The 24738-nt window shown below is 38.4% G+C and overlaps 1 protein-coding gene across 3 annotated transcripts; it reads right to left on the bottom strand.

The window, feature by feature from the left end:
• Positions 1-145: 145 nt before the first annotated feature.
• DPY30 (dpy-30 histone methyltransferase complex regulatory subunit) lies at positions 146-24669 on the bottom strand. Of its 3 annotated transcripts, XM_032410250.1 has the most exons (7): positions 24455-24669; positions 19890-20122; positions 10866-10964; positions 10694-10765; positions 10561-10608; positions 3573-3715; positions 146-489 (listed from the first exon to the last, which is right to left on the bottom strand). In XM_032410250.1, the coding sequence occupies exons 4-7, from the start codon at positions 10727-10729 to the stop codon at positions 417-419; spliced, it is 300 nt and encodes a 99-aa protein (XP_032266141.1). In that variant the 5' UTR covers positions 10730-10765; positions 10866-10964; positions 19890-20122; positions 24455-24669; the 3' UTR covers positions 146-416. The 3 variants fall into 3 exon arrangements, with proteins under 3 accessions (XP_032266141.1, XP_032266142.1, XP_032266140.1); XM_032410251.1 differs by lacking the exon at positions 24455-24669 and having other exon boundaries at positions 19890-20136; XM_032410249.1 differs by lacking the exons at positions 10866-10964; positions 19890-20122; positions 24455-24669 and adding an exon at positions 11004-11922.
• Positions 24670-24738: the final 69 nt, after the last annotated feature.

Below are 24738 nucleotides of genomic sequence, written 5' to 3' on the forward strand. Positions count from 1 at the left end.
TTTTTAGGTTGAACTTGACTCTGATGTATATTCATGCTGTTGTAAAATTCTGCAGCATTCTAAGACCCAAGAAAGAAGCAATTCATGAAAATAACTGAACCATATAAAATATTTGTCATATAAAACAAAAACTACTTTCAAATAATGACGTTTTAACAGTTTATTTTGAAGGTCATTTTAAAAACAAAGTTAAAGACAATCTGAGAAAAAATTGCACAGAATACACTCATTAAATAAGTATGGTGATTAAATCAAAATAAGGGATATATGTTTTCTTCTGCAATTCCGGAAATAAGTTCTGTTGTCCTGAAGGTTCTTATACTTCCAAAAAGGGGGGAAAATCATGGCAATTAAAGCTGCCTCTTAATCATGTAAATCTACAGTAGAAACCAAATTTTTCTGTTCTTCCCAATAAGTCAGTTTCGATCTTCAAACTGTGCCTTGTTTTTTAAAAGATATGATGCTAGAAATTCAATGGGATTTGGTGGTCTGCAAGGGAAAAGAAATCCAAAATTTAGAAATTTATATTCTAAGTGTATTAACTTAAATGTATTGTTCCATAATAGAAACACATCTTTTTCAGATTAATTTTCATTTTATACTCAAAGGCCATTTGTGGTAAATACGGTTAAGTAAAACAGGCAAGTAAGTTAGTCAACAACATAGTTAAAAGAGACTGAAAGTTTTGTATGGGTTAAATCTGGCTATAAACACAATTCTAAAACACAAGTTTCAAAAATGTAATTTTTGACAATGGGATGACGATTACCCAGGGGGGATAATGACTTAAAGGGGTCATGAGGGAGAATTCTGGGGTCCTGACAGTATTCATTTCTTGATCTGAGTGCAAGTTATGTGGATATGTCTAGATTCTGAAAATTCATCAAACCATACACCTACGATATGCACAATTTTTTCCGCAGGTATTACCCTTCAATAAGAGTACAAAAACAATATGGGAAAATGGCTGTAGCATCACTGAGACAAGTGGATCAACACCCGAAAAACTAATCAAAGGATTCAATATTCATTTGGACAAGTACTGGTATGTTTCTTTTTAAAAAGGCACCTCTAGGGATGCCTGGGTAGCTCGGTCGGTTAAGCGTCTGCCTTTGGCTCAGGTCATGATCCCAGGGTACTGGGATCAAGTCCCACACTGGGCTCCTTGCTCAGCAGGGAGCCTTCTTCTCCCTCTGCCTGCCACTCCCCCTGCTTGTGCCCTGTCTCTCTTTCTCTCTCTGACAAGTAAATAAAATCTTAAAAAAAAAAAAAAGAAAAAAAAAGGCACCTCTATTTTACTTCAAATACTTAAATCACTAATAGTTCTAATACTGCTACCACACAGTGCAACTGAGAAGTTAAACATATTTTAAAATCAAGAGGTAGTAAGGGCATCTGGGTGGCTCATTCGGTTAAGCATCTGCCTTTGGCTCAGGTCATGATCCCAGGGTCCTGGGTCTCTGGTCAACAGAAGCCTGCTTCTCCCTCTCCCTCTGCCTACTGCTCTGCCTACTTGTGCTTTCTCTCTCTCTCTCTAGCTCTGTCAAATAAATAAATAAAATCTTTAAAAAAAAAAAATTAAGTGGTGGGAGAATGAGGAATTGGAGGAAGGTGGTCAAAAGGAACACACTTCCAGTTACAAGACGAGTAAGCACCAGGGCTATGATGTACGCTACAATGACCACAGCTAACACTGCTGTGTGACAGACAGCAAAGTTGTTGAGGGAAGGACCTAAGAGTTTTCATCACAAGGAGAATTTCTTTTTATTTCTTTTTTCCTTTTTATTGCATCTGTGTGAGATGATGGATGTTAACTAAACCCACTGTGGTTATCATTTCACAATATATGTAAATCAAACCACTATGCTATATGCCTTAGGCTTATACAGTGATATATGTCAATTATTTCTCAATAAAACTAGGAAAAATGTTAACAAAAGATATAGTCATATTTATCACTTTTCCATAAATTATTCTTGCTGAGAAAACAAGTCGAAAGATGAAAAGTTGGGGGAATCAGCTATTTAAAATCCTACTATGAAAAGGCATATTTAGGGGCGCCTGGGTGGCTCAGTCATTGAGTGTCTGCCTTCGGCTCGGGTCGTGGTCCCAGGGTCCTGGGATCGAGCCCCACATCTGGCTCCCTGCTCGGCGGGAGGCCTGCTTCTCCCCCTCCCACTCCCCCCCGCTTGTGTTCCCTTTCTCGCTGTCTCTCTCTCTCTCTGTTGAAAAATAAATAAAATCTAGAAAAAAAAAAAAAAAGAAAGAAAAGGCATATTTAGAATTAATTTACAATGATCTCAAAACATTCCCTTAGCATTTTAAACAGTCTTTTGAACTGCCTAGACATAAACAATTTTTCACATAATATTTATGATTCATTTCATGAATAATTTTGCCAGAATTCCTTACTTAAAAAGTGTATTTACTAATAGCATGTTACTTTAAAACTTCAAATTTTTCCTTCTAGCATTTAAAGCAATATTCATAATTCCCCTATATCGACCTTCTGTAGATAAAGAACAAAAAAATATATAAAATATGCCCATATTTTAATTGACAGTATTAGAGCCAAGACATATCCTGCAGTCATAAACAAATTCTATTTTATACACATAACCAACATTTTTCTTATTGGATTTGCTTATACAAAAAGAACTTAGGTAGAATCATAAGGAAAAAACATGTACAGAAAAAAACTGTAATGTTGCTAACAAAGAAATACAAATCAAAAGAGCTTGGCAAGAAAAGTTTATAATACTACTCATGCTGTTGATGTTATGATAGTGGAAGAAATTTAAGGATAAACTTTTGGACAGAAAAGTGTTTTTATGTGTCAAACACTGTAATAGTCATGTTCCTCAAACTAGCAAATCAACTCTTGGAAATTTATCCTAAGAAAGTAATTAAAGGGGCGCCTGGGTGGCTCAGTCGTTAGGCATCTGCCTTCAGCTCAGGTCATGATCCCAGGGTCCTGGGATCGAGCCCCGCATCGGGCTCCCTGCTCAGAGAGGAGCCTGCTTCTCCCTCTCCCACTCCTCCTGCAGTGTTCCCTCTCTCGCTGTCTCTGTCAAATTAATAAATAAAATCTTAAAAAAAGTAATTAAACAAAGGCAAAAGAGGCATGAAAACATATAAATTGCCTGCTAACCTAGATTAACAAAGGAAATTGGACCTAAGAGTTCAACAACGAGAAAATGGCTAAATTAATTGCGGTATTGTTATAATTAAATTATAATCACAAAGGCTATGCAGAGATATGGAAAAAGTTTTATGTTATAATATTAAGTACAAAGGACATATAAAATTACATGTATACCATGATTACAAAGCTTTACAAATATGCAGATGATCTAACACTAGAAGAGAGAAATGAAAGTGTCTGAATGGATGATATTATGGCTGACTTATTTTTTTTTACTCTTAATATCCATAAATTTCTTATATTTTATAAATAACACAACTAATGATATTCCTTTTTTTCTCTTTTTTTTAAACTAGTGATATTTCAATTAGGGAAGTCTTTATTTAGCTTTCTCTGGTAACTCCATTTGCAGACACTATTATCTTACCTTTCTTTTGCAAGCACAGCAAGTCCCTGTAATAAAATAGGCACAACTGTCTGATCCAGGTAGGCACGAGTTGGCAAAGACTGGAGATCCACTTTCTGTTTTGATGACTTTTCTGCATTCATCTTCTCATTGTCTACTATCCTCTAGTAGATTCAAAAAACATGCATGTATATTACAAATAACTAGATTATTTTGAGTGGTAAACAAAAATTAATGGACATATGACACTAATAGAAAAGACAAATCAATGACTAGAGAGCTGATATTGAACAGCAAATCTCTCTGCCAAAATAAAATCAGACCAGTCTCTAAATTCCTTCTAAACTTTTTCTCTCTGAAGGCAACATAGTATCTCATTCTTTTATTTACTTATTTTAATTAAGTAGGCTCCACACCCAATGTGGGGCTTGAACTCAGGAGCCTGAGATCAAGCACTACATACTCTACCGACTGAATAAGCCACACACCCCAGTATCTCCCGATCCTACTCTTTCTCCCTTTCTTTCTGCCTGTTTAGGAGTAAATACAAGTGCTTTCTCTTTTTTTCATAAGAATACCTTCTTACACTTTGCTTCAAAAAATCTGTACAGGACACTAAGTAGCACTGAACCACACTGAGAAAGCTAGACCTGTTTCAATTTTTTCATCACAGTATCAAGGCCAAAGACTCACTTTGGTACTAATAGGTCTGTAACACTTCTGTAACATTTGCTAAACTCTCTTCTTAACAGAGAGCAGGCTCCAGGCTCAGAGCTTTCCAATGGCAATAGAATATAGCTAAAATTTTTTACCACCATTTTATATTCACTGTTTTCATTTTTATGGTTATCCTCTATCAAAATTAGAATGCTTTTCCCTTTGTTTCTTTTTTAAAGAAATGCATTCGTGATTTTTATTTTTATTTTTTATTTTTTTTTAAAGATTTTATTTATTTATTTGACAGAGAGAGACACAGTGAGAGAGGGAACACAAGCAGGGGGAGTGGGAGAGGGAGAAGCAGACTCCCCGCCAAGCAGGGAGCCTGATGTGGGGCTCGATCCCAGGACCCTGGGATCATGACCTGAGCCGAAGGCAGACGCTTAACGACTGAGCCACCCAGGCGCCCCCATTCGTGATTTTTAAAAGTGAACAGAATCAAGAAAAAATATTAAGTAAACGATAGCCAAAAAATGGGGGAATTACTAATATGGAAAAGATCATTAATGTGATATTTAAATGATGTTTAAGAAACAACTTATACTTTCTACTCCTAAGAACCCCCAAATTTTAGGTCTTTGACATATATTCATCTAACATCCAGAGCATCAAACACTGCTTTATTGAAAAACTTTGCATTCTTTTACAAATCAACCATTTTAGAAACTTAGAAATAAGTGCCTATCTAAAAGGCAAAACATTATTAAGAACATTTTCATTTAAATGAACTTTTGGGGGCGCCTGGGTGGCTCAGCCAGCTAAGTGACTAAGCATCTGCCTTCGGCTCAGGTCATGGTGCTAGGGTCCTGGGATTGAGCCCCACATCAGGTTCCCCACTCAATGGGGAGTCTGCTTCTCCTTCTCTCTGTAACCCTCCCCCTGCTTGTGCTCCCTCACTCTCTCTCTCTCAAATGAATAAATTTTTAAAAATAAAATAAAATAAATGAACTTTCAGGGCGCCTGGCTCGCTCAGCTGGTGGAGCGTGCAACTCTTGATCTAGGGGTTGTGGGTTCGAGCCCCACATTGGGTGAAGAGATTACTTAAAAATAAAATCACTAAAAAAAACTGAACTTTAACTTCAATCATACTCAAACTGGATATAAATGAGTCAACAACAACAAACAAACATCCGCTAGACTTAATTTTTTTAGACAATTTTATTTTGTAAAAAGTGATAAAAAAACTTTAATCATATATCTAAAATGTGTATATATATATACCATGGTTTCCAAAGATAGTTCCCACAACTATGTCTGCCAACTACTCTAAGTTCGCTCATTTTCCATCTTATTTTGAGACAAGACAATAATGCTCTATACTTAACTAATGGTAAAATAGTCATTTACTTGCTCATGGATTAAGAAATTTATTGCTCCTTGGTAAATTTCAACAGATAATACCCATATATGACAAAAACTAGTCAGTTAGATGACATTCCAATGCCTTCAATAAGAAACAGCAACACCTGAACAACTCCTATAGATCTTATAATAAACCCCTTGACCAAATCCTCATTTTTTTCATTCAAATTTTTTTTTTTTTAAAGATTTTATTTATTTGACAGAGAGAGACACAGCGAGAGAGGGAACACAAGCAGGGGGAGTGGGAGAGGGAGAAGCAGGCTTCCCACCAAACAGGGAGCCCGATGAGGGGCTCGATCCCAGGACCCTGGGATCACGACCTGAGCCGAAGGCAGACGCTTAACGACTGAGCCACCCAGGCACCCCTTTTCATTTCAAATATTTAATGAATATCTACTATGTGCCAACTTCCATGCTTAAGCCCAAATCCTGAATTAATCTAAAAATATATATATCTAAATTACCCCCCTCAAAAGGTAAAAGGTGTTAATGGTATACAACAATGATCACAAAAAATGGGAAAAAAATAAGGGGAGCTCTAGGATTGTCCCAGCTTACTGCTTCCTGCCTAGAAAACTTATAGGAGGCAATGCAGAGAGAAAAGCAGAGCCCAGCAGTCTCCCTGAGCTGAGAAGCCAGACTTGAAACTTCAGGGAGATCAAGACAACTAGAATTTGCAGGACAGAGTACTGCAGAGTGCATGGAGAGGAGAGAGATGTGCAGAAAGAGACTAAAGAGATCAGTGCATGCATAACAGTAAATTACCCAAGGCCAAGGAAAAAAACACCTGGAATGAGCAGGAGACATAATCCCTGCAGCTCATACAAGGCCAGGAATAGTTCATGTTCCTGTGAACCCAAAATTGGAAAACTGGGTAAGACATGGAACACTGGGGAAGATGAAAGAGGAGGATATTAGGCCTAAATTAAAGGCTGGTCTTGTTCTACCTAACAAAGCTTAAAGCAAACCTCAAAAGAATCAAATTGTTTCTCAGTAACTTAAGTGTGTCCTAGAACAAAGCTCAAGAATGTTTGAAGGGGGGCGCCTGGGTGGCTCAGTTGGTTGAGCGACTGCCTTACGGCTCAGGTCATGATCCTGGAGTCCCAGGATGGCGTCCGGAGTCAGGCTCCCTGCTCAGTGGGGAGTCTGCTTCTCCCTCTGACCCACCCCCTTCTCGAGCTCTCTCTCACTCTCTCTCTCTCTCAAATGAAAAAAAAAAATCTTAAAAAAAAAAAAAAGAATGTTTGAAGGAATACAAAAATAACCAGTACCCAACAAGGTAAAATGCACAATGCCCAGCCTCCAAAAAGAAATCATCATGCAGGCAAAGAAGCAGGATATGCTACCCATAATGAGGAAAAAATTCAATTCACAGAAATAGACCCAGAAATGATACAGATGATAGAACAGGCAATGCCATTAACCAGTTTTTCTTTTTTTTTAAGATTTTATTTATTTATTTGCTAGAGAGAGAGCGTGGGCGAGAGAGAATGAGCAAGAGCACAAGCAGGGGGAGCTGCAGGCAGAGGGAGAAGCAGGCTCCCTGCTGAGCAAGGAGCCCGATGCGGGACTCGATCCCAGAGCCCTGGGATCTTGACCTGAGCCAAAGGGAGCCGCTTAACCGACTGAGCCCCCAGGCGTCCCTATTAACCAGTTATTATAACATCTTCCACACCTTCAGAAGGGAGAGGAAAATATAAGTAAATCAAGTTTACAGAGTACTTAAAAATATTTGAAGAAATGGCTGAAATTTTTCCAAATTTCATGAAAATTCTAAACCCACAGATCCAAGAAACTCAATGAATCCTAAGCAAAAGATGCGTATTTTTTTTTAAAAAACTACACAAAGACATACCATAATCGAATTATTTAAAAGCTGTAATAAAATCGTAAAAGCACCAAAAGAAGACACATTAAGTATGAAGAAGCAAAGAAAGAAGTGACTGCAGATTTCCTGTCAGAAACAGCGTCAGCCAAAAAGACAGTGGAGCAAATCTATACCCAGCAAAAATATCTCAAGAATAAAGACCAAGAAAAAAAAAAAAAAGAAAGAATAAGGGGGCGCCTGGGTGGCTCAGTTGGTTAAGCGACTGCCTTCGGCTCAGGTCATGATCCCAGAGTCCTGGGATCGAGTCCCACATCTGGCTCCCGGCTCAGCGGGAAGCCTGCTTCTCCCTCTGACCCTCTCCCCTCTCATGCTGTTTCTCTCTCTCTCTCTCTCAAACAAATAAATAAAATCTTTAAAAAAAAAAAAAAAAAAGGACAAAATAATGACTTTTTCAGACATTCAGAAGCTTGAAGAATTCCTTACCAGCAGACCTATACTACAAGAAATGTTAAAAGAAGCCCTTAAGCCAGAAGGAAATCTGGATCTACACAAAAGAATGAAGAGTCAAGGGGCACCTGGGTAGCTCAGTCAGTTAAGCATCTGCCTTTGGCTCTGGTCATGATCCTGGCGTTCCAGGATCAAGCCCCACATTGAGCTCCCTGCTCAGCAGAGAGCTTGCTTCTCCCTCTCCCTCTGCTGCTCCCCCTGCTTGTGAGCGCATGCTCTCGCTCTCACTCTGTCAAATAAATAAAATCTTAATTAAAAAAAAAAAAGAATGAAGAGTCAAGATGGCAAATATGGTAAATGGTACATATGTGGGTAAATGTGAAATATTCCTTTCTCTTATTGTTTAAATCTCTTTAAAGATAATTAACCTTTTAAAGAAAAAATTAAAATAATGAATTACAGAATTTATAACATAAGTAGAAGTAAAATATGTAACAACAGTACAAAGGCCAGTTGAGAGAAAATGGGAGAATACTGTTGTAAGGTTTGGTGGTTTCTGTTTTTGTTTTTTTTAAGATTGATTGATTTATTTATTTTAAGAGAGAGAACGAGCAGGGGGAAGGGCAGAGGAAGAGAATCCTTCAAGCGGACTCCCTGCTGAACAAGGAGCCCGACCGGGGGCTAGATCCCACAACCCAAGAGATCATGACCTAAGCTGAAACCAAGAGTCCGACGCTCAACCGACTGAGCCACCCTCAACCTAATGAGCCACCCAGGCGCCCTTGTTGTAAGGTTTTTATACTATACACAAAAAGAAATAATACCACTTGAAGGTAAATTGTGAAGTTAGACTTGCATGCTATAAACCGTAAAGCAAGCACCTAAAAAGAAATTATAACTTATAAGCCAATAAAGGAAATAAAACGGAATAAGAGAAAAAGTATCACCTATAGAGTAGTGGTTTTCAGATTTTCAAATACCACAACAAATTAAAAATTACACAATGAACAAAGGGACTAACATAGGGATGTTAACTCTATTTTGCCAAGTAAAAACTTACAAATAAATAAACTATTATTTTACTACCACCATTAATTCACAAAGAATGGGCATTTTAAAATTATAGAAGCAGGAAGACCAATCACCAAATAATGTATCATTATCAAACACTCCCTCCTCTCATTTTTTTCTCACTTTACCATGGAAATTGGTCTGAGGACTTGAAAGAAAGCCTTTGGGAATCACTGCTCTAATGTATTATGACTCTGCCTTCATATACAAGCACCATCAGACTGCTGATGAGGCGTCTGGGTGGCTCAGTCGTTAGGCATCTGCCTTTGGCTCAGGTCATGATCCCAGAGTCGTGGGATCAAGCCCCAAGTCGAGCTCCCACGAGCTCCCTGCTTGGTGGGAAGCCTGCTTCTCCCTCTCCCACTCCCCTTGCCTATGTTCCCTCTCTCGCTGTCTCACTCTCTGTCAAATAAATAAAATCTTTAAAAAATAAAAATAAATAAAAAAGAAAAAAAAGACTGCTGATGTCTATAAAGAAGTTTCTTAAATAAATAGAACACAAAGTGGTGTAGAGGATCTTCACCAGGTTCAATTAAAGACTACATTATGAAAATAAGTTCTCTTCTTAATACAGGTATCAAACCCAGAAACATTCCTAGCAATTTCATAAGGCACAGAGTGGTCATTCCACATGCCAGGCAACTCAAGAGCATCAACACAATTTAAATGTACCACAAAAATGTCAACCTGCCTGGCTTTAACACACGGCCCTCCACTTACTTCCTGATGACCTTACACAAATTACTCAATTTCTCCGAGCTTTACAGGACTGAAGAGACATGCAAATTACTTAGCAGTGTACCTGGCACACAGTAAAAGTAAAGAAATACTAGCAGCTGTTACTATTATTACTCTGTTTGGAAATACTCCTCCCCACATTTATCTAAGCTTAATCACTGGCAATGTCTCCGCTCTTTGTCCCCCAATAAAACACACACATCTCCCAGACACCTCTATTTTCCTAACATAGCCCACCCAGCTTTGGCTAATTCATTTGTCCTAGCATTTATTCATTCATTTACAAAACAACTTCTACTTTTAAACAACCTCCTAGCACTTATATGAAAAAGCTCTAAGAAAATATATCTTCTTTTGTATGTTTTTCACATATGTTCTTTGAATTCAGACTTAACCGTGTAAGGCAAAAACAATGTCTATTACGTGTGTTATAGCTTCCAATGGCATCTACTACTGAACGCAAAATCAACATTTATTAAATATTGACTCAACCAGCACACTATTCTGTTACAAAGACAATGGGTGTAATTTTAATGTGCAGTTTTTCCAAAACATATCCCAACAGATTCATTAATACCCACCAAGCAAAACGACTGTCTCCATTAGTAATGCATGTTTGTTTCTATCACTTTCAGAAGTTCAACCTCTTGACTCAAAACTAATTTGAATGTCTGTATACCACGAAGTATTAGCACCGCTAATAAAACAGGCTACCCATAATTTGATACTATTTAGTTCATGCCGATAAAGTTTTCCCTTGTGCAAAGCAACCTAGTAAAAATGGATCCCAAGTTTTCTCCAGCTCCTAAGAGACGTTCAGATACGCATAAGAACCGGGCGAATTACCTCGACATTGTCTGTGAGACCGTACTCAGAGTGAGGGTTTTCTGCAACCTAGAAAACAAAACACAGGTCACTGAGACGTGAGCCACCCCTTCTTGCTACACACCGCCACCCTGAAGCCAGGGCCTCCTGGTACCTGCGTCTGTCCCTCCAGCATCTGCTCTGGCTCCATGGCGGACCCTGCAAGTCACAATCCCCGGAAACCAGTCTTGGAAAACAAGAAGAACCGTGAGTTAACCGGGAGATTTCAACATGAAGATGCCAGGATGGAGTCCAGCCCAGCCCCCGACCCCGCCCCTCACCCCCACCTGGGCGCGGGAGCACCCGGAGCAGTAGAGGAGCAGGTGGGACAGTCCAAGACGGGGCGCCCGCATCAGGTCCGGAAGCTCCGCAGTTGTCCCAAGAACCTGGAAGAGGTGGGGAAGGGGGGAAAGGGAGCTGATTACCCGCGCCCAAGCCGCTGGTTCTTAAGAGCCCTGCACCGCGCCACCAACTCCCAGCACAAACCGCTTCGGCCGTAAGTGACGGATGTCGCACAACTGCCGCGCCTGCGCAGAACTCCTCAGTGGGTCTGGGGCGGGGAGGAATTGGGACCCTGTCCTGAGTCTGTATCGCCCTGTGTGGTCAACAAAGTGTCCTGGCCGAAACCTGGCCCCGAAGGTTGCGGGAGACTAGTTCTTCAACCTGCCTACCCAAGGCAAGCGCCACCCCAACTGCAGACACAGTGACCACCGCAGCTGGCAGGGGTTCGGCCCGCGCAGCCCTCAGTGCTGCCTGAAACCTCCTGCGCAAGGTCTTCAGCGCGGAAGCGAAATCATCCATTTCGCTGGGTGATTCTTATAAAAAAATCAAACCTAATCTAAGCAGTCTACGAAAGAATGTCAGTGTTTTACTCTAAAAAGGTGGGGGAAGAAGCAATGTTGGGGATTTCATGGTAAGCTTTGATCATTCCTTAAATCTGTGAATATGCGATGTTAATGCTACCTTACATTTGTATCAAAGTTAGCAAAAAGCAACTGGCTTTCCAAAGTGTGATACTGTTGATACTGTTGTATTTGTAAAAAACACAAAAGATAATTTGCCTCCTACGTACTATTCGTAAATAGCAAACAGGATTGTTCTAATTACAATAAATTCCATTTATTTTAATGTAAACACAGGCGATACACTCATTAAAGTTCCTACCTTTAATTCAACAATCCCATTTGTAGTAGCACTTTGTAATATGAAAATTTGAAAACTTCATATTAAATGTTTGGAGACTAAATATGTCATATCAATATAAGGGAATGTAAGCTATTAAAAGTCATGACTAGAAATACAGAAACATTTGTGATTATAACGTTAAGTTTTGAAAACGGTAGAATACAACTTCATTTTGCTACTCTGCAAAAACTGAGCAGATAAAGATCTAAAATAAATTTGTTGGGGCGCCTGGGTGGCTCAGTCGTGAAGTGTCTGCCTTCCGCTCAGGTCATGATCCCAGGGTCCTGGGATCAAGCCCCGCATCGCATCCGGCTCCCTGCTGAAGTGGGGAGCCCGCTTCTCTCTCTCCCACTCCTCCTGCTTGTGTTCCCTCTCTCGCTGTGTCTCTCTGTCAAATAAATAAATAAAACCTTTAAAAATTTTTATTTAGGAACTAGACTTGTGGGTACGTTTTTAAAGTTTAATTTTGTAATGGATACTTGATTAGTACTGTAATTGATGACAGTTAACATATGGCACTTTGAGGATTTTTCATGTAGGACTGATGGAAAGATGTGGATGCATATGTACACGATATAGAAATTTACTAGTATATATATTAACTCAAGATTAAATGCTTTTCAGGAGTGGGAAATAACAGCAAATAAGTTTAGAGAATAGTTGGGGAAACTTAAGAGAATAGTTATGTGCATTGCTATATTATCATATATTCATACATTTCCCAATACATCGTAGACACTCAAATATTTCCAAATCCAGAAAGTAACTGAGAGCTGCTAATTTATATTTTGTAAGTACTGACAGTTTCAGTAAAATGGGAAGCTAGACTGAGCTTCTTCAAGACAGGGACCTTGTCTTATTTAACTTAGTACCTCACACAGTGCCTAGTACATCATAAGGTTCACAACATATATGGATTTGATTCATAATCAAAACTGAATATAGATATATATGCTGACACTACTAAAGGCTATATATAATTTATGTATGTATGTGTGTGTAAGATACATATATATATGATTACCAAAGGGAGCAGCACAGAACAATTAACTATCAACCAGGTTTCTCTCAATCTAGAAAAGACTTATAAAAGTGGTTTACAAAAAAGCTTCACCAAATTTTTTACATTTACAACTTATTGAAAAATTCAGAGAACAAGCCATCACAGAAGAGAGATGGGAGGGGAAAAATGACAGCTAGAAATGATGTAAATGGATTAGCAAGAAAATGATAGGAAGTATAAGGTTAATTGAAGATACTGCAGAATGCTGAGTTCTTATATGAAATTAAAGATTCTGAAGAGGATGGGCCCTGGGAACTATGATTATGACAGAAATTTGCAATAATGTGTACTCTCTAGAGAGGGATAAATTAAAAGAATGAGAAGAACTCTTGTTTGGACTTGTCATACCAAACTTGGTTCAGGACTCCTCTCATCTGCTTCTATTATGTCTTTTTATTACAGCACTTACCTCATTCTGCCTTATATATTGTTTGCAGTTAAACACAATTAGATTTTTTAGTTCTTCAAAGGCAAAAATCTTATATTCATCTTCATATTTGCTTCTTATATTCAATAAATATTTTTTCAAAAGAAGTGAATTTATAGGGAAGGCAAGCACTTGCACCAAAGCACTACTCTAAACTGTCTTTCTTAGGGCTTTAGGGAGATAGTAGTTTATAGATTCTAGAACTAGGATTCTAGAACTAGAATTCTAGAATCTAGAATAATAAATAAAAATTACTGTGCTTGACCCCCTTTTTATAGACTTGGTGCAAATTCCATTTATAAAACATTAAACTATTAGACAATACCTATTTAGGAATAATACAATATATATAGTAAAGAAACACTTGATTTGGGATTAGATGAGTATTAGAATCTGGTTCCTTCACTGTTTACCATGTGGAAGTAAGCAAATAATTTAACTCTTCTGGGCTTCATGTTTTTTCACATATAGATTAGGATAACAATTCTTCATGAAGAGGATCAAATGAGATAAAATAGATGAAACTGCTTTGTGTGAAGCTATATGAATATAAGTGAGACATTCTATTTTATCTGTACCTAACTACTGCTTCGTTATCATAATAATCTACCTTTTTTGTTCCTATTCTTTTTTCTTTTAATTAATTTGTGAGAAAGTGCTCAAATAAAGAACATGATTCATCACACAGTTATACACACAAACACAAACGTCTTTGCAAAAGAATACATAGAATTTATTGAGTGTAAATGGGCCCTCTGAGAACAGTCTATGGGGAGGCACACCAGCCACCTCTGAAAAAGACCTAGAAATATATATTCCAGATTTGGTTAATCATTTTCCAAGGAAGTATCTTTTGGTGGCTGATATAAGAAAACAACTACTTTACCCATAGCTCCCTTGTCTCCACTACCAAACCCCATGCCCAAGCACCCTTACCACTATCATCATCTCAGCAATGTTGGTATACCAAAGAACATGCCAAATGGGCTTTTTTTTTTTTTTTTAATTTTATTTATTCATTTAACAGAGAGAGACACAGCGGGAGAGGGAACACAAGCAGGGGGAGTGGGAGAGGGAGAAGCAGGCTTCCCGTGAAGCAGGGAGTCCAATGCGGGGCTCGATCCCAGGACCCCAGGACCACAACCAGAGCTGAAGGCAGACGCCTAACAACTGGGCCACCCAGGTGCCCCATCAAATGGGCTTTTTAAAGTATGAATAGAGTGTGTTTGGATTTTTATGATACAGACGTGATCTTAGCAATGAGAGTAATAAAAAAGCTAAACTTACTACAATTCCAATCCCTAAATTGTCCCTTATTTCTTCCACTTCTCATAAGAGGTTGGTTATATTTAGATTTTTTTCAAAATTTCCTAAATGATTTTCAATTTCTAAAAGTGTTGATTTTAGGGACACCTGGCTGGCTCATTGGAAGAGTGTGTGACTCTTGATCTCGGGGTCATGAGATTGAGCCCCACATTGGATGTAGAGATTACTTAAAATCTTTAAAGAAAAAAGTGTTGATTATATGCTTTATGTTTTCTTTTTAGAATCCAAATAACTTAAATGTATGTTTATAAATAGGTCATGGGTAATAAGTAATAAGTATAATATATAACTTGGGTATCTTTTATTTTTTTTAAGATTTATATATTTATTCCAGAGAGAGAGAGTGCATACATGAGCCAGAGGAGGGGCAGAGGGAGAAGGAGCTGAGTAGACTCCCAGCTGAGCAGGGAGCCAGGCAGGAGGCTCAATCCCATGACCCCTGGATCATTGGACACTTAACCAACTGAGCCACCCAGGCACCCCTAATATCTTTTAATTTTAAGATACCCAGAGCCATTCCTGTTAATTTATGTTGAAACCATCTCTCTCTCTGTCTCTCTCTCTCTTTTTTTTTTTTGTAATCTCTACACCCAACAAGGGGCTAGAACTCAGGACCCCAAGATCAAGAATCACATACTCTACTGACTGAGCCAGCCAGACACCCTGAAACCTTTTCTTAAAGACAAATATCGGCACCAAAATAGAAATTGGTAGTTATGCCACCTAATTTTAATATCAGATTATTGTGTAAAGTGTTTTTCTTTATAGTATCATTATCAGAATGCATTGCTGATGTATTCATATATGAGAGAGTGCAGAACAAAAATTGAATTAGAAGTCCAACTAGGTTCAGGTACCCTGTGAAGTGATTTACATATTCTACCACATAATACTGTAATTCCCTTGTAAGGTAGATATAATTATCCCCATAAAATAAGATGATAAAAATTGATTCAGAAAATTGTCAGGGCGCCTAGGTGGCTCAGTCAGTTAAGTGTCCGACTCTTGATCTCAGCTCAGGTCTTGATCTCAGGGTCGTGAGTTGGGCTCCACACTGGGCATGGAGCCTACTTAAAAAAAAAGAAAAGAAAATTGTAACATAATGTTACATACTTATATGGCTAGTTGAAAAAAAAATTTTTTTTAAGATTTTATTTATTTGAGAGAGAGAGTGAGAGAGCACAAGCCAGGCGGAGAGGCAGAGGTAGAAGCAGGCTCCCCACTGAGCAGGGAGCCTGACGTGGGGCTCAATCCCAGGACCCTGGGATCATGACCTGAACCAAAGGCAGGTGCTTAACCAACTGAGCCACCCAGGCACCCCATGACTAGATGAAATTTCAACCCAGATCCACCTAATTCCAAAGGTTGTGCTCCTGGCTATGCATAAATAGAGGACAAATATATCAGTTAATATGCTTTGGGATTCCAGTAACAAATCCCAACTCCAGTTTGTTAAACAACAACTAAGACTTTTTGAGTAACAACTGAAAATCCCAGTAGTAAAGGGGGTATCTAACAAGGTTTAGTTGTGGCTTTTATACTGTTTCTCTACAATTTTTTCATCTTCATCTCTATATATCAGCTTCATTCTCAGGCTGCTTTCTCATGGTGAAGAGATCATTGCTAGAAGTACTCAGGACAACATGCTTTCTTTTTCATATTCAAAGACAGAAAGCATCACTTCTCTTAGGTCTACCCGTGTACCAAAAGTCTGAACTTTGCTTTGATCTGTCCATCTTGAATCAGTTATTTTGATAAAGTGGGTGTCATGTGTTGACTAGCACAGAGCTGAATGACTGCCCATTCCTGAACAATGACAAGGATGTGACCTGGTAGTAGTTGGTCCCACCTGAATTGTATGAACACTAGGTAATGGGAGAGGATTGGTCCTACAAGAGAAAACCTTAGAATGGGTCGGAAAGGGAAAGAAAGGGAATGGATGCTGAATAGTCCATCAAAAAATATTCACTGTTGGGGCGCCTAGGTGGCTCAGTCAGTTAAGTACCCAACTCTTGATTTCAGCACAGGTCATTATCTCATGGTTGTGAGATTGAGCCCCATGACTCAAGGGGCTTAGGATTCTCTCTCCTTCTCCCTCTGCCCCTCCCCATTCTCTCTCTTTCTCAGAAATAAATAAATAAATTCACTACTGCATGTTATGCAAAGAGTTTAATACAACTTATCATAAAAGGGATAAACTAAAACAGAATTTTCACTTTGACACAGCATTTCTACTTCTAGGACTTTATCCCATAGAAATACAAAAATGTATGAATAGAAGGATACTTATCATACCATAGTTTTTAGTAGGAAAATATTGGGAATAGGTTAAATTATGATATCTCAATACAATGGACTACTGTGTAACCACTGAAAAAAATTGAAAAAGATCTATAGATACTGGTATGAAAAACATTTGCTGCATAATTTTATGTGAAAAAATGCATGTTGTAGGAAACTCTCTCTAGTAAGAATCTGTTTTTGCATGTATATATTTGTATGTGCATAGCAAAAAGCCTGGAGAGATATACAACAAAATATTAAGAGGGAAAATGTTGAGGGAAAGTCTTTGCTCTTTCCAAATTTGTGTATTGCTTGAACTTTTTTCCCCAAAAGTATGAATTTGCTTTAAAATAAAAAGGGTAGGGGCACCTGGGTGGCTCAGTCAGTTAAGCATCCAACTCTTGATTTCAGCTCAGGTCATGATCTCAGGGTAGTGGGATCGAGTCTCCTATTGGGCTCATGCTGGGCATGGAGCCTGCTTAAGATTCTCTCTCCCTTTCCCTCTCCCCTCCCCCCATCCCGTTTGCATGCTCTCAAGCCCTTAAATAAATGAATGAATGAATGAATAAATAAATAATAAAATAAAATAAAAAGGGTAAAAATATTTAGGTAAGTTTTCTGTAATTGGAAAATATGTAGTTTATTCTACGTAACACATGAAGGATCGGGGAAGAATATTTATGTGAGTAATGAGTCTAATCAGTTGTATGATAGTATTAAAAGAAAAATCTTCCAGTTCACCCTCCCCTTCACCCAAGTATTTGTGGGTGGTGTGCAGAAAAGAGTTAACAGAGCAGCCTGAGACTGCTGTCCTTAGAAAGTCCTGCTTGCAAGGTTGGTTGGTATCTGGGAATTTGAATGATAAACAGTTCCCTACACAAATACAAAACTTTCCCTAAATGATGAGAGTGGCTTAAACTGTTTGTGCAAACACTATGGTTTCTTTTAAACACCTGCTTTCCTTCTAGGAGTTTGGAATTTTGGTGTATCTTAGTCAGAGGGTGCCTACATGATCAGCCCCAGTAAAAACCCAAGCACTGAGTTTGTGATGAGAGTCGTGGTAGACAGTATTACATACATGTTGTCAGAACTCATTGCTGGAGGAATTAAATGTGTCCTGTGTGACTCTACTGAGAGAAGATTCTTGGAAGCTGGCACTTAGTTTTCTCCAGACTTTGCCCCATGTGCCTTTTCCCTTTGCTAATTTTGCTTTGTATCCTTTTGCTGTAATAAATCATAGCTGTAAGTATGACTATATTCTGAGTCCTATGAGTCCTTCTAGCAAATCACCAAGAAGGTGATCTTGGGGATCTTAAACTCTCTCAGGGAATTTAAGATAAATATAAATTACAGTGCCTGCCCTCATAAATTATATTCTGGTTCATTTACATTAGATATATATACATATATATGATACATTTAAATGACAGTATAATAGCTGATTAAAGGTTAAGTTGAATGATATAGAGCATAAATTCTGAAGGAGTTCAGATGAGGTTGAGATATATGTAAGTAGGGGTCTTTGGAGCAGTATTAACAAAGAATAAGTATTTAAGCAAAGCTGGGAGGAGTAGGAGGCCATAACACAGACTGAAACTAGGAGACTAACTAGGAGAGTAAATGGAGAAACTTAGGTATCCTTACCAGAATATAGGATTTGAGCTTACCTGACAAGGTGGAGAGGAGGATCTTAAGGATAAAGAAGGCCTTCTGAAACCACTGCAGTTGGTAGAAACCACTCTTGAAAACAGACAACTCTGTTTACGTGCCCCAACATTCACCTGGTGCTACCAGTTTCCATTACCCTGCTTTTCATGAATGCTAGAGTAACAATGCCCTGCCCACCATAAATATAGAAATGTAATACTATATTTCTATAACCAAGTACTTAGAGTGATGATTGAATATACCCTCTGAGAATCTGGACTGCTATTCTAGGGCATTCATTTCAAATTCTGTATTAACTGCCTCTTCTTATGCCTCTACAGCATCATAGCTTTAAAATTCAAGTTGAGCAGGTTAGGTAACAATTATACTCTTACACCTACTACTATTTCAAAACCATGAGCTCATTCACACTTTCACTAGGAACAAATCCTTTGGAAACGAGAGAATCTCAAACTGGTGTCTCAGTTTTGTTTTGGTTTGTTTGTTTTTAAATTTTGAACCAATATCTCCTCAGCCATAGATTCCATACAAAAATTCAGAATTCTGGTATCTCTTGAAACCAGTACACCACACATTCTTGAAAGGCAAAAATCAGCTAGAGCTAAGTAACAGCCATCCCATTTAATAAGGGGATGCTACTCTCCAATTTTTCGTAATTTTTATCATTCATATCATACATACATTTTTGAATTCCACAGCCACGCCTGGAACTTCTATATGTTCTATGTCTCACCACTGTTGTTAGTTGCTACTTGAGTTTTTAAGCTCCTGTATGACAATAAATCTGATTTTATTCCTTATTATATTCTTGGCACCTTACTCATTGCCTGGCATGCTGTCTGTGCTTTATACCTATTTGTTGAACAAATAAATGAATAATATGTACCACAATGTGGACTCAATAAAGAGAAATGATTAATTGCCCACAATTATGTTTTTGCTTAGTAACACAACTAGAGGATAATAATCCCCCAGTTGTTACTCTACTCCTCCCTTACCTCCAGCCATGTCTTTCATTTCTCTTTTGTTTTCTGCCTTTTTCAAAATCAGTAATCTCTTGGTTCTAAGTGTGCCATTTTATTTTACTTTTAATAAAAATAATATCTGTCATTGGTCCCTACTTCAAATAATCCAGCATTTCTCAAGCTGAAGGTTTGAGGAGTTCCTTAGAAGAGAAGTAGGGCTAAAATAGCCAAAAAAACTATCTGGTGATAGTCACTTGGTAAACAAATTAATGGGTTAAAGTGATAAGGTGACCAAATGTCCTGGATTAGTTAGCACAGTACTCAGCTCCTCTTTTTTGTCCTGGTGAAACTGGACCAGATTCCCTTTGAGATTAAGTGTCCCACAAGTTCTTACCATCTGAAAACTGGGAGGCCGTCACACTGTAGGTTAAATGACAGGTTAGGATCTTCAGTCCAGGCGACTAGAAGGCCAGGATCACAGCCAGGCACTATTTCTCTTGAGGCAGATTTAGGAAGAGGTCACTTCAGAAAATGGGTTTGCTTGGGACATAATTCCAAGAGGCAGGAGATGTGGATTGAGATGACTCAAAATTGAAATCCCAGGAAAGTCTGATTTCTGGAACAACACTGTAGGTATAAAAGACAGAAACAATATTTATCAAGATATTATGCTGGAGGTTTTAAGTGAATTCTTTCATTTTAAAATTTAATTCTTGGGGTGCCTGGGTGGCTCAGTCATTAAGTGTCTGCCTTCGGCTCAGGTCATGATCCTGGGGTCCTGGGATCGAGCCCTGCATAGGGCTCCCTGCTCAGCGGGAAGCCTGCTTCTGTCTCTCCCACTCTCCCTGCTGTGTTCCCTCTCTCGCTGTCTCTCTCTCTGTCAAATAAATAAACAAATAAAATCTTAAAAAAAAAAGAAATTTAATTCTTATTCCACCCATTTTACAGAGGAATTAACTGGTTAGAAAACTTGTTCCATATTATACAGCTAATAACTGGCAGAACCAGAATACCAAACCCATCTTTCTGACTCTCAATCCCATATTTTTACTATACAAAAAAATTGGCAAAGGTATATTGGCACAGTCAATACTAAGCACAAGGGAATAGCAGAGACTTAGCAAGTGGGAAGCCAGAGACCAGAGACTCAACACCAGGATGCCAAGGAATAAAAGATCACTCCTGCTCTAGGGACCAAAGATACATTTATTTCATAATTAATAATATATAAACAGACTATATAAAAATGTTTTTCTTTGGAAGCCTACATTTTTACCTTAACTCTCTGATATAGTATGTGTCATTAACTAATATGTGATGTTACTTAACAAACTGTTAGAGCCTCATGTTCCTTATTTTTAAAGAAAAATAAATAAATTAAAATGAGACAATAATGCTTAACTCAGATAGTGATGGTTGAATAAGACAGTATAAGTTAAGCTGTTTAGCCCAGAACATGGATTCAAAAAATATTAGCTGGTAGTACTAATCATCATCAGTGTTGCTGTCTCCTTAAAATTAAGTGTGTTGGGGCGCCTGGGTGGCTCAGTCGATTAAGCATCTGCCTTCAGCTCAGGTCATGATCCCAGGGTCCTGGGATCGAGCCCTGCATTGAAGAGCCTGCTTCTCCCTCTGCCTCTCCCCCTACTCGTGCTTTCTCTCTCTCTCAAATAAATAAATAAAAATCTTAAAAAAAATTAAGTGTGTTAATTTACCTCATGATTAAAACTAAGAAGGTTTTTATGATTCAGCAAAATGGTTGGGAAATGATTTCTTAGATGAGCAATCCATCTAAGATTTAAGCTGAAATCTGAACTTGAGGTAAAAGGAAATTTTACACCTAATCACTATGGTAGATTACTTGCAGAGATGGCAAAATAATTCCTTCCATCCATATATATATATATATATATATATATATATATATATATATATATGTAAGTATATATACCCCCTTTGTAATGTGACTTTGCCACTCCTCCATCAAGTGTAGAATTTATTTTCCCATCTCTTACTTTGGAGTTGGCCTTGTGATTTGATAACAGAATGCAGCAGAAATGACAATGTGCAACTGTGGAGTTTAGGCTTCAAGAGACTCTGCAGCTCCCACTCCTGCTCTCTTGGAAGCCAGATGCTATGTAAAGAAGTTGGAATATCCTGCTGGAGACATATGCCCCAGCCAACAGGCACCACCACCATCTGGGCATGTGAGGGAGGATAGTTAGGCTACCCAGGCCCAATCAAACCATCAGATGACTAACATCTATGTGAATGACCCCAGGCAAGGCCAATAGAAGAATTGCCTGGTAAACCCAGCCAAATTGCTCACCCACAGAATCATGAGTAAATAAATAGCTATAATCTTAAGCCAGTAAATTTTTGGAGTGGTTTAGTATATGGCAACAGATACCTACAACAATCACCTGTTCGAATTATTTTTCAAATTATTAATATTTATTGAGTACCATAAGCAAGGCATGAGGCTAGGTGCAGAAAGTAAGCCAAAATATGTAAAGTTTGGCTACTGTCTTGAAATAAGTTCATAATCTATATCAGGAAGAAATAAAGTATTTAAATAACTATCACACAGGCAATATGTTAAAAGAGCCAGAGAGTAACACAACCAAATTGTCATAAGAATTAAAAGATAGGATTGTTTCTGCAAGAGGTGATGAGGGAAGGATTTATCAAGAAGTTAACATTACAGGGGCACCTGGGTGGCTCAGTTGTTAAGCGTCTGCCTTTGGCTCAGGTCATGATCCCAGGGTCCTAGGATCGAGCCCCGCATCGGGCTCCCTGCTCCTCAGGAAGCCTGCTTCTCCCTCTCCCACTCCCCCTGCTTGTGTTCCCTCTCTCATTGTGCCTCTCCCTGTCAAATAAATAAATAAAATCTTAAAAAAAAAAAAAATTAACATTACAGTTAAGCCATGAAGGATTTTGACAGTGGAAGTAGGAGGAGAAGCAATTCTAAGGGAAAGAAAAATGACCTGAGGATAACTGTGGTCCTAGGAAACAGCAAAGAATGTTTGGAAACTTGATAGTAATTCATTTTAGTGGATTATAGTGTATGTGTAGATGTGAGAGAACCATTCTTCAATCAATAAATATCAAGCAGCAACTTTATTCCAGGCACTGCCTACTACTCTGTTATTATGTAATAGATGTGAAAGCTGAGTCACTCAGTAGCCCAAGATCACAGAAAGTGGTAGAGCAGGGATTTAAAGACAACCAGCCTGACTCCAGAGCCACTCTACTTTGAGCTGTGTCTTGGCAAAGTCAAAAAGTTATTCAAGGAAAAACAAAAACAAAACTGGCACCAAACTAAATACCCATCAACAGTCGAATGGTAAAATAAATTGTTGTAAATTCATATAGTGGAATACTACATAGCAGTGAAAATAAATGTACTATAGCTATACAAATCAACAAGGAGTTATTGCAAACACTTACTATTGAGCAGAAGAAAGCTAATTAAGAATACCTGTGGTATGGTTGCATTTGCATAAGGTAAAACCAGGCAAAACTACACAATATATTGTTTAGAAATACATATGTATATTGCAAAACTAAAACGAAAGGCAAAGGTACAAAAAGTACAAAATTCAGGACAGTGGCTTTCTCTAGGGAGGGAGAAATGAAATTGAGATTAGGGAGGGGCTCACAAAGTGCTTCAAGAAACTAGTTACATTAGTTTTTCTTAAACTGGATGCTGTTTGTTTCCTTATTTTTCTTTACACATATAAGTTATATACATCTTGTTTACATGATATATTTATAGATTTCACATAACAACAAGAAAAAGTACTATGGGCTTCAGGAACTGAAATTAATGAGATGTGACAGAGCAGGGACATTTCAAAATGAGAAACTGGCAGAAGCACAGAGGCAGGAAAAGGGTGGGGAGGAGTTGGAGGGAACAGGGGGCAGGTCATTTTTGCAATAATTTATGTTTGTAAGGGAAGTAGTGATGCGGGAAAGTTAGATAATGTTGTGGCCAGAATATGGAGATTTTTGGAAGCTGGCATGAATCATTCGCAAATCTCACTCTGTAAACAATGGGAACTTTGTATCAGTTAGGATTCCTTATTTTTAGGGAACAAGAAACAACTATGGCTAACCCAAGTAAAAGGAAAAAGAAGAAAGGAAAAAGGCGAGATAGATGGAGAAAGGGAGAGAGAACCAGAGAAATAGAGAAACAGATTGAATAGTTTATTGGATAGGCTACACTATCAAGTGACCAGTCCAGGAACCTGGCAGCTCTGGGGATCTAAATGAGATGAATTGATAGACCAGCTCTTTAGAGCACTCAATTCCTAGTACCTTCTATCGCAGTGTGTCCATCCAAAATTTCAGTTTCTAGTAGAGTATATTAACCTCATGTTACCATCTCTGTGATCTGCTGGGTTCAGTGTTTGCAGCTCACTGGTATACAGGCAACAGAGGTGAGTGAGTAGTTCCCAAAGGAAGGGACATCCAGTAGGTTAAAAAAAAAAAAAGGCCCAGTTTGGATTTTCAGTAAACTGTGGTATGATTACTGTACAAAACCTAGGAATGCCCCTATTCAAACTAATTAATTCTTCAAAATAGACATCTAAACACGTACTAACTAAACCTCTAGAATCGTTCACTTCGTTCCACTGAACTAACATTTTTGTTTTCGGCGACCTTACGTTTATATGTCTCTACAATTGCTTCCCTCTCATAATAATTCCCAGATTGGTCCCCATTACTTTTTTCTTTCCATTTATTCTCCTTAATACAAAATAGGATCATATCACACTGGTCTGTAATATTCTATTTTCACCTAACAATATATCATGGACACCTTTCTTTATCAGTACATACAGATCCACCTCATTCTTTTTAAATGCTCCACAGAATTACATACGGGTATTCCAAAATTCATTTAATCCTTTTCCTATTGATGGACACTGAGATTGTTTTCACGGTACCCATTACTTTTGAGATGGAAGTCAGATGAATCATCCTTTGCGGGAGACGGGCAGAAAATGCTGAAAGAAATATAAGAGCGATGACACTGCGAGATAGGAGCCCGGCGAACCAGTCGAGCGACACCAAGCCGCAGCTGTCGCCGCCGTGAGTTGATGACCAAGATTCCCCGCTTAAGCAGCTCCCTGGGACAGCGTTGTCTGGAGAGCGAAGGATCCCTGAGGACGACGTAGCCGAACTGCACATTGGGAATTGTAGTTCCTTAGGGAAGAGTCCGAGGGGCGGGAGCTGCA

Source organism: Phoca vitulina, unplaced genomic scaffold, assembly GCF_004348235.1.
Source record: "Phoca vitulina isolate PV1807 unplaced genomic scaffold, GSC_HSeal_1.0 scaffold12, whole genome shotgun sequence".
Taxonomy (NCBI): Eukaryota; Metazoa; Chordata; class Mammalia; order Carnivora; family Phocidae; genus Phoca; species Phoca vitulina.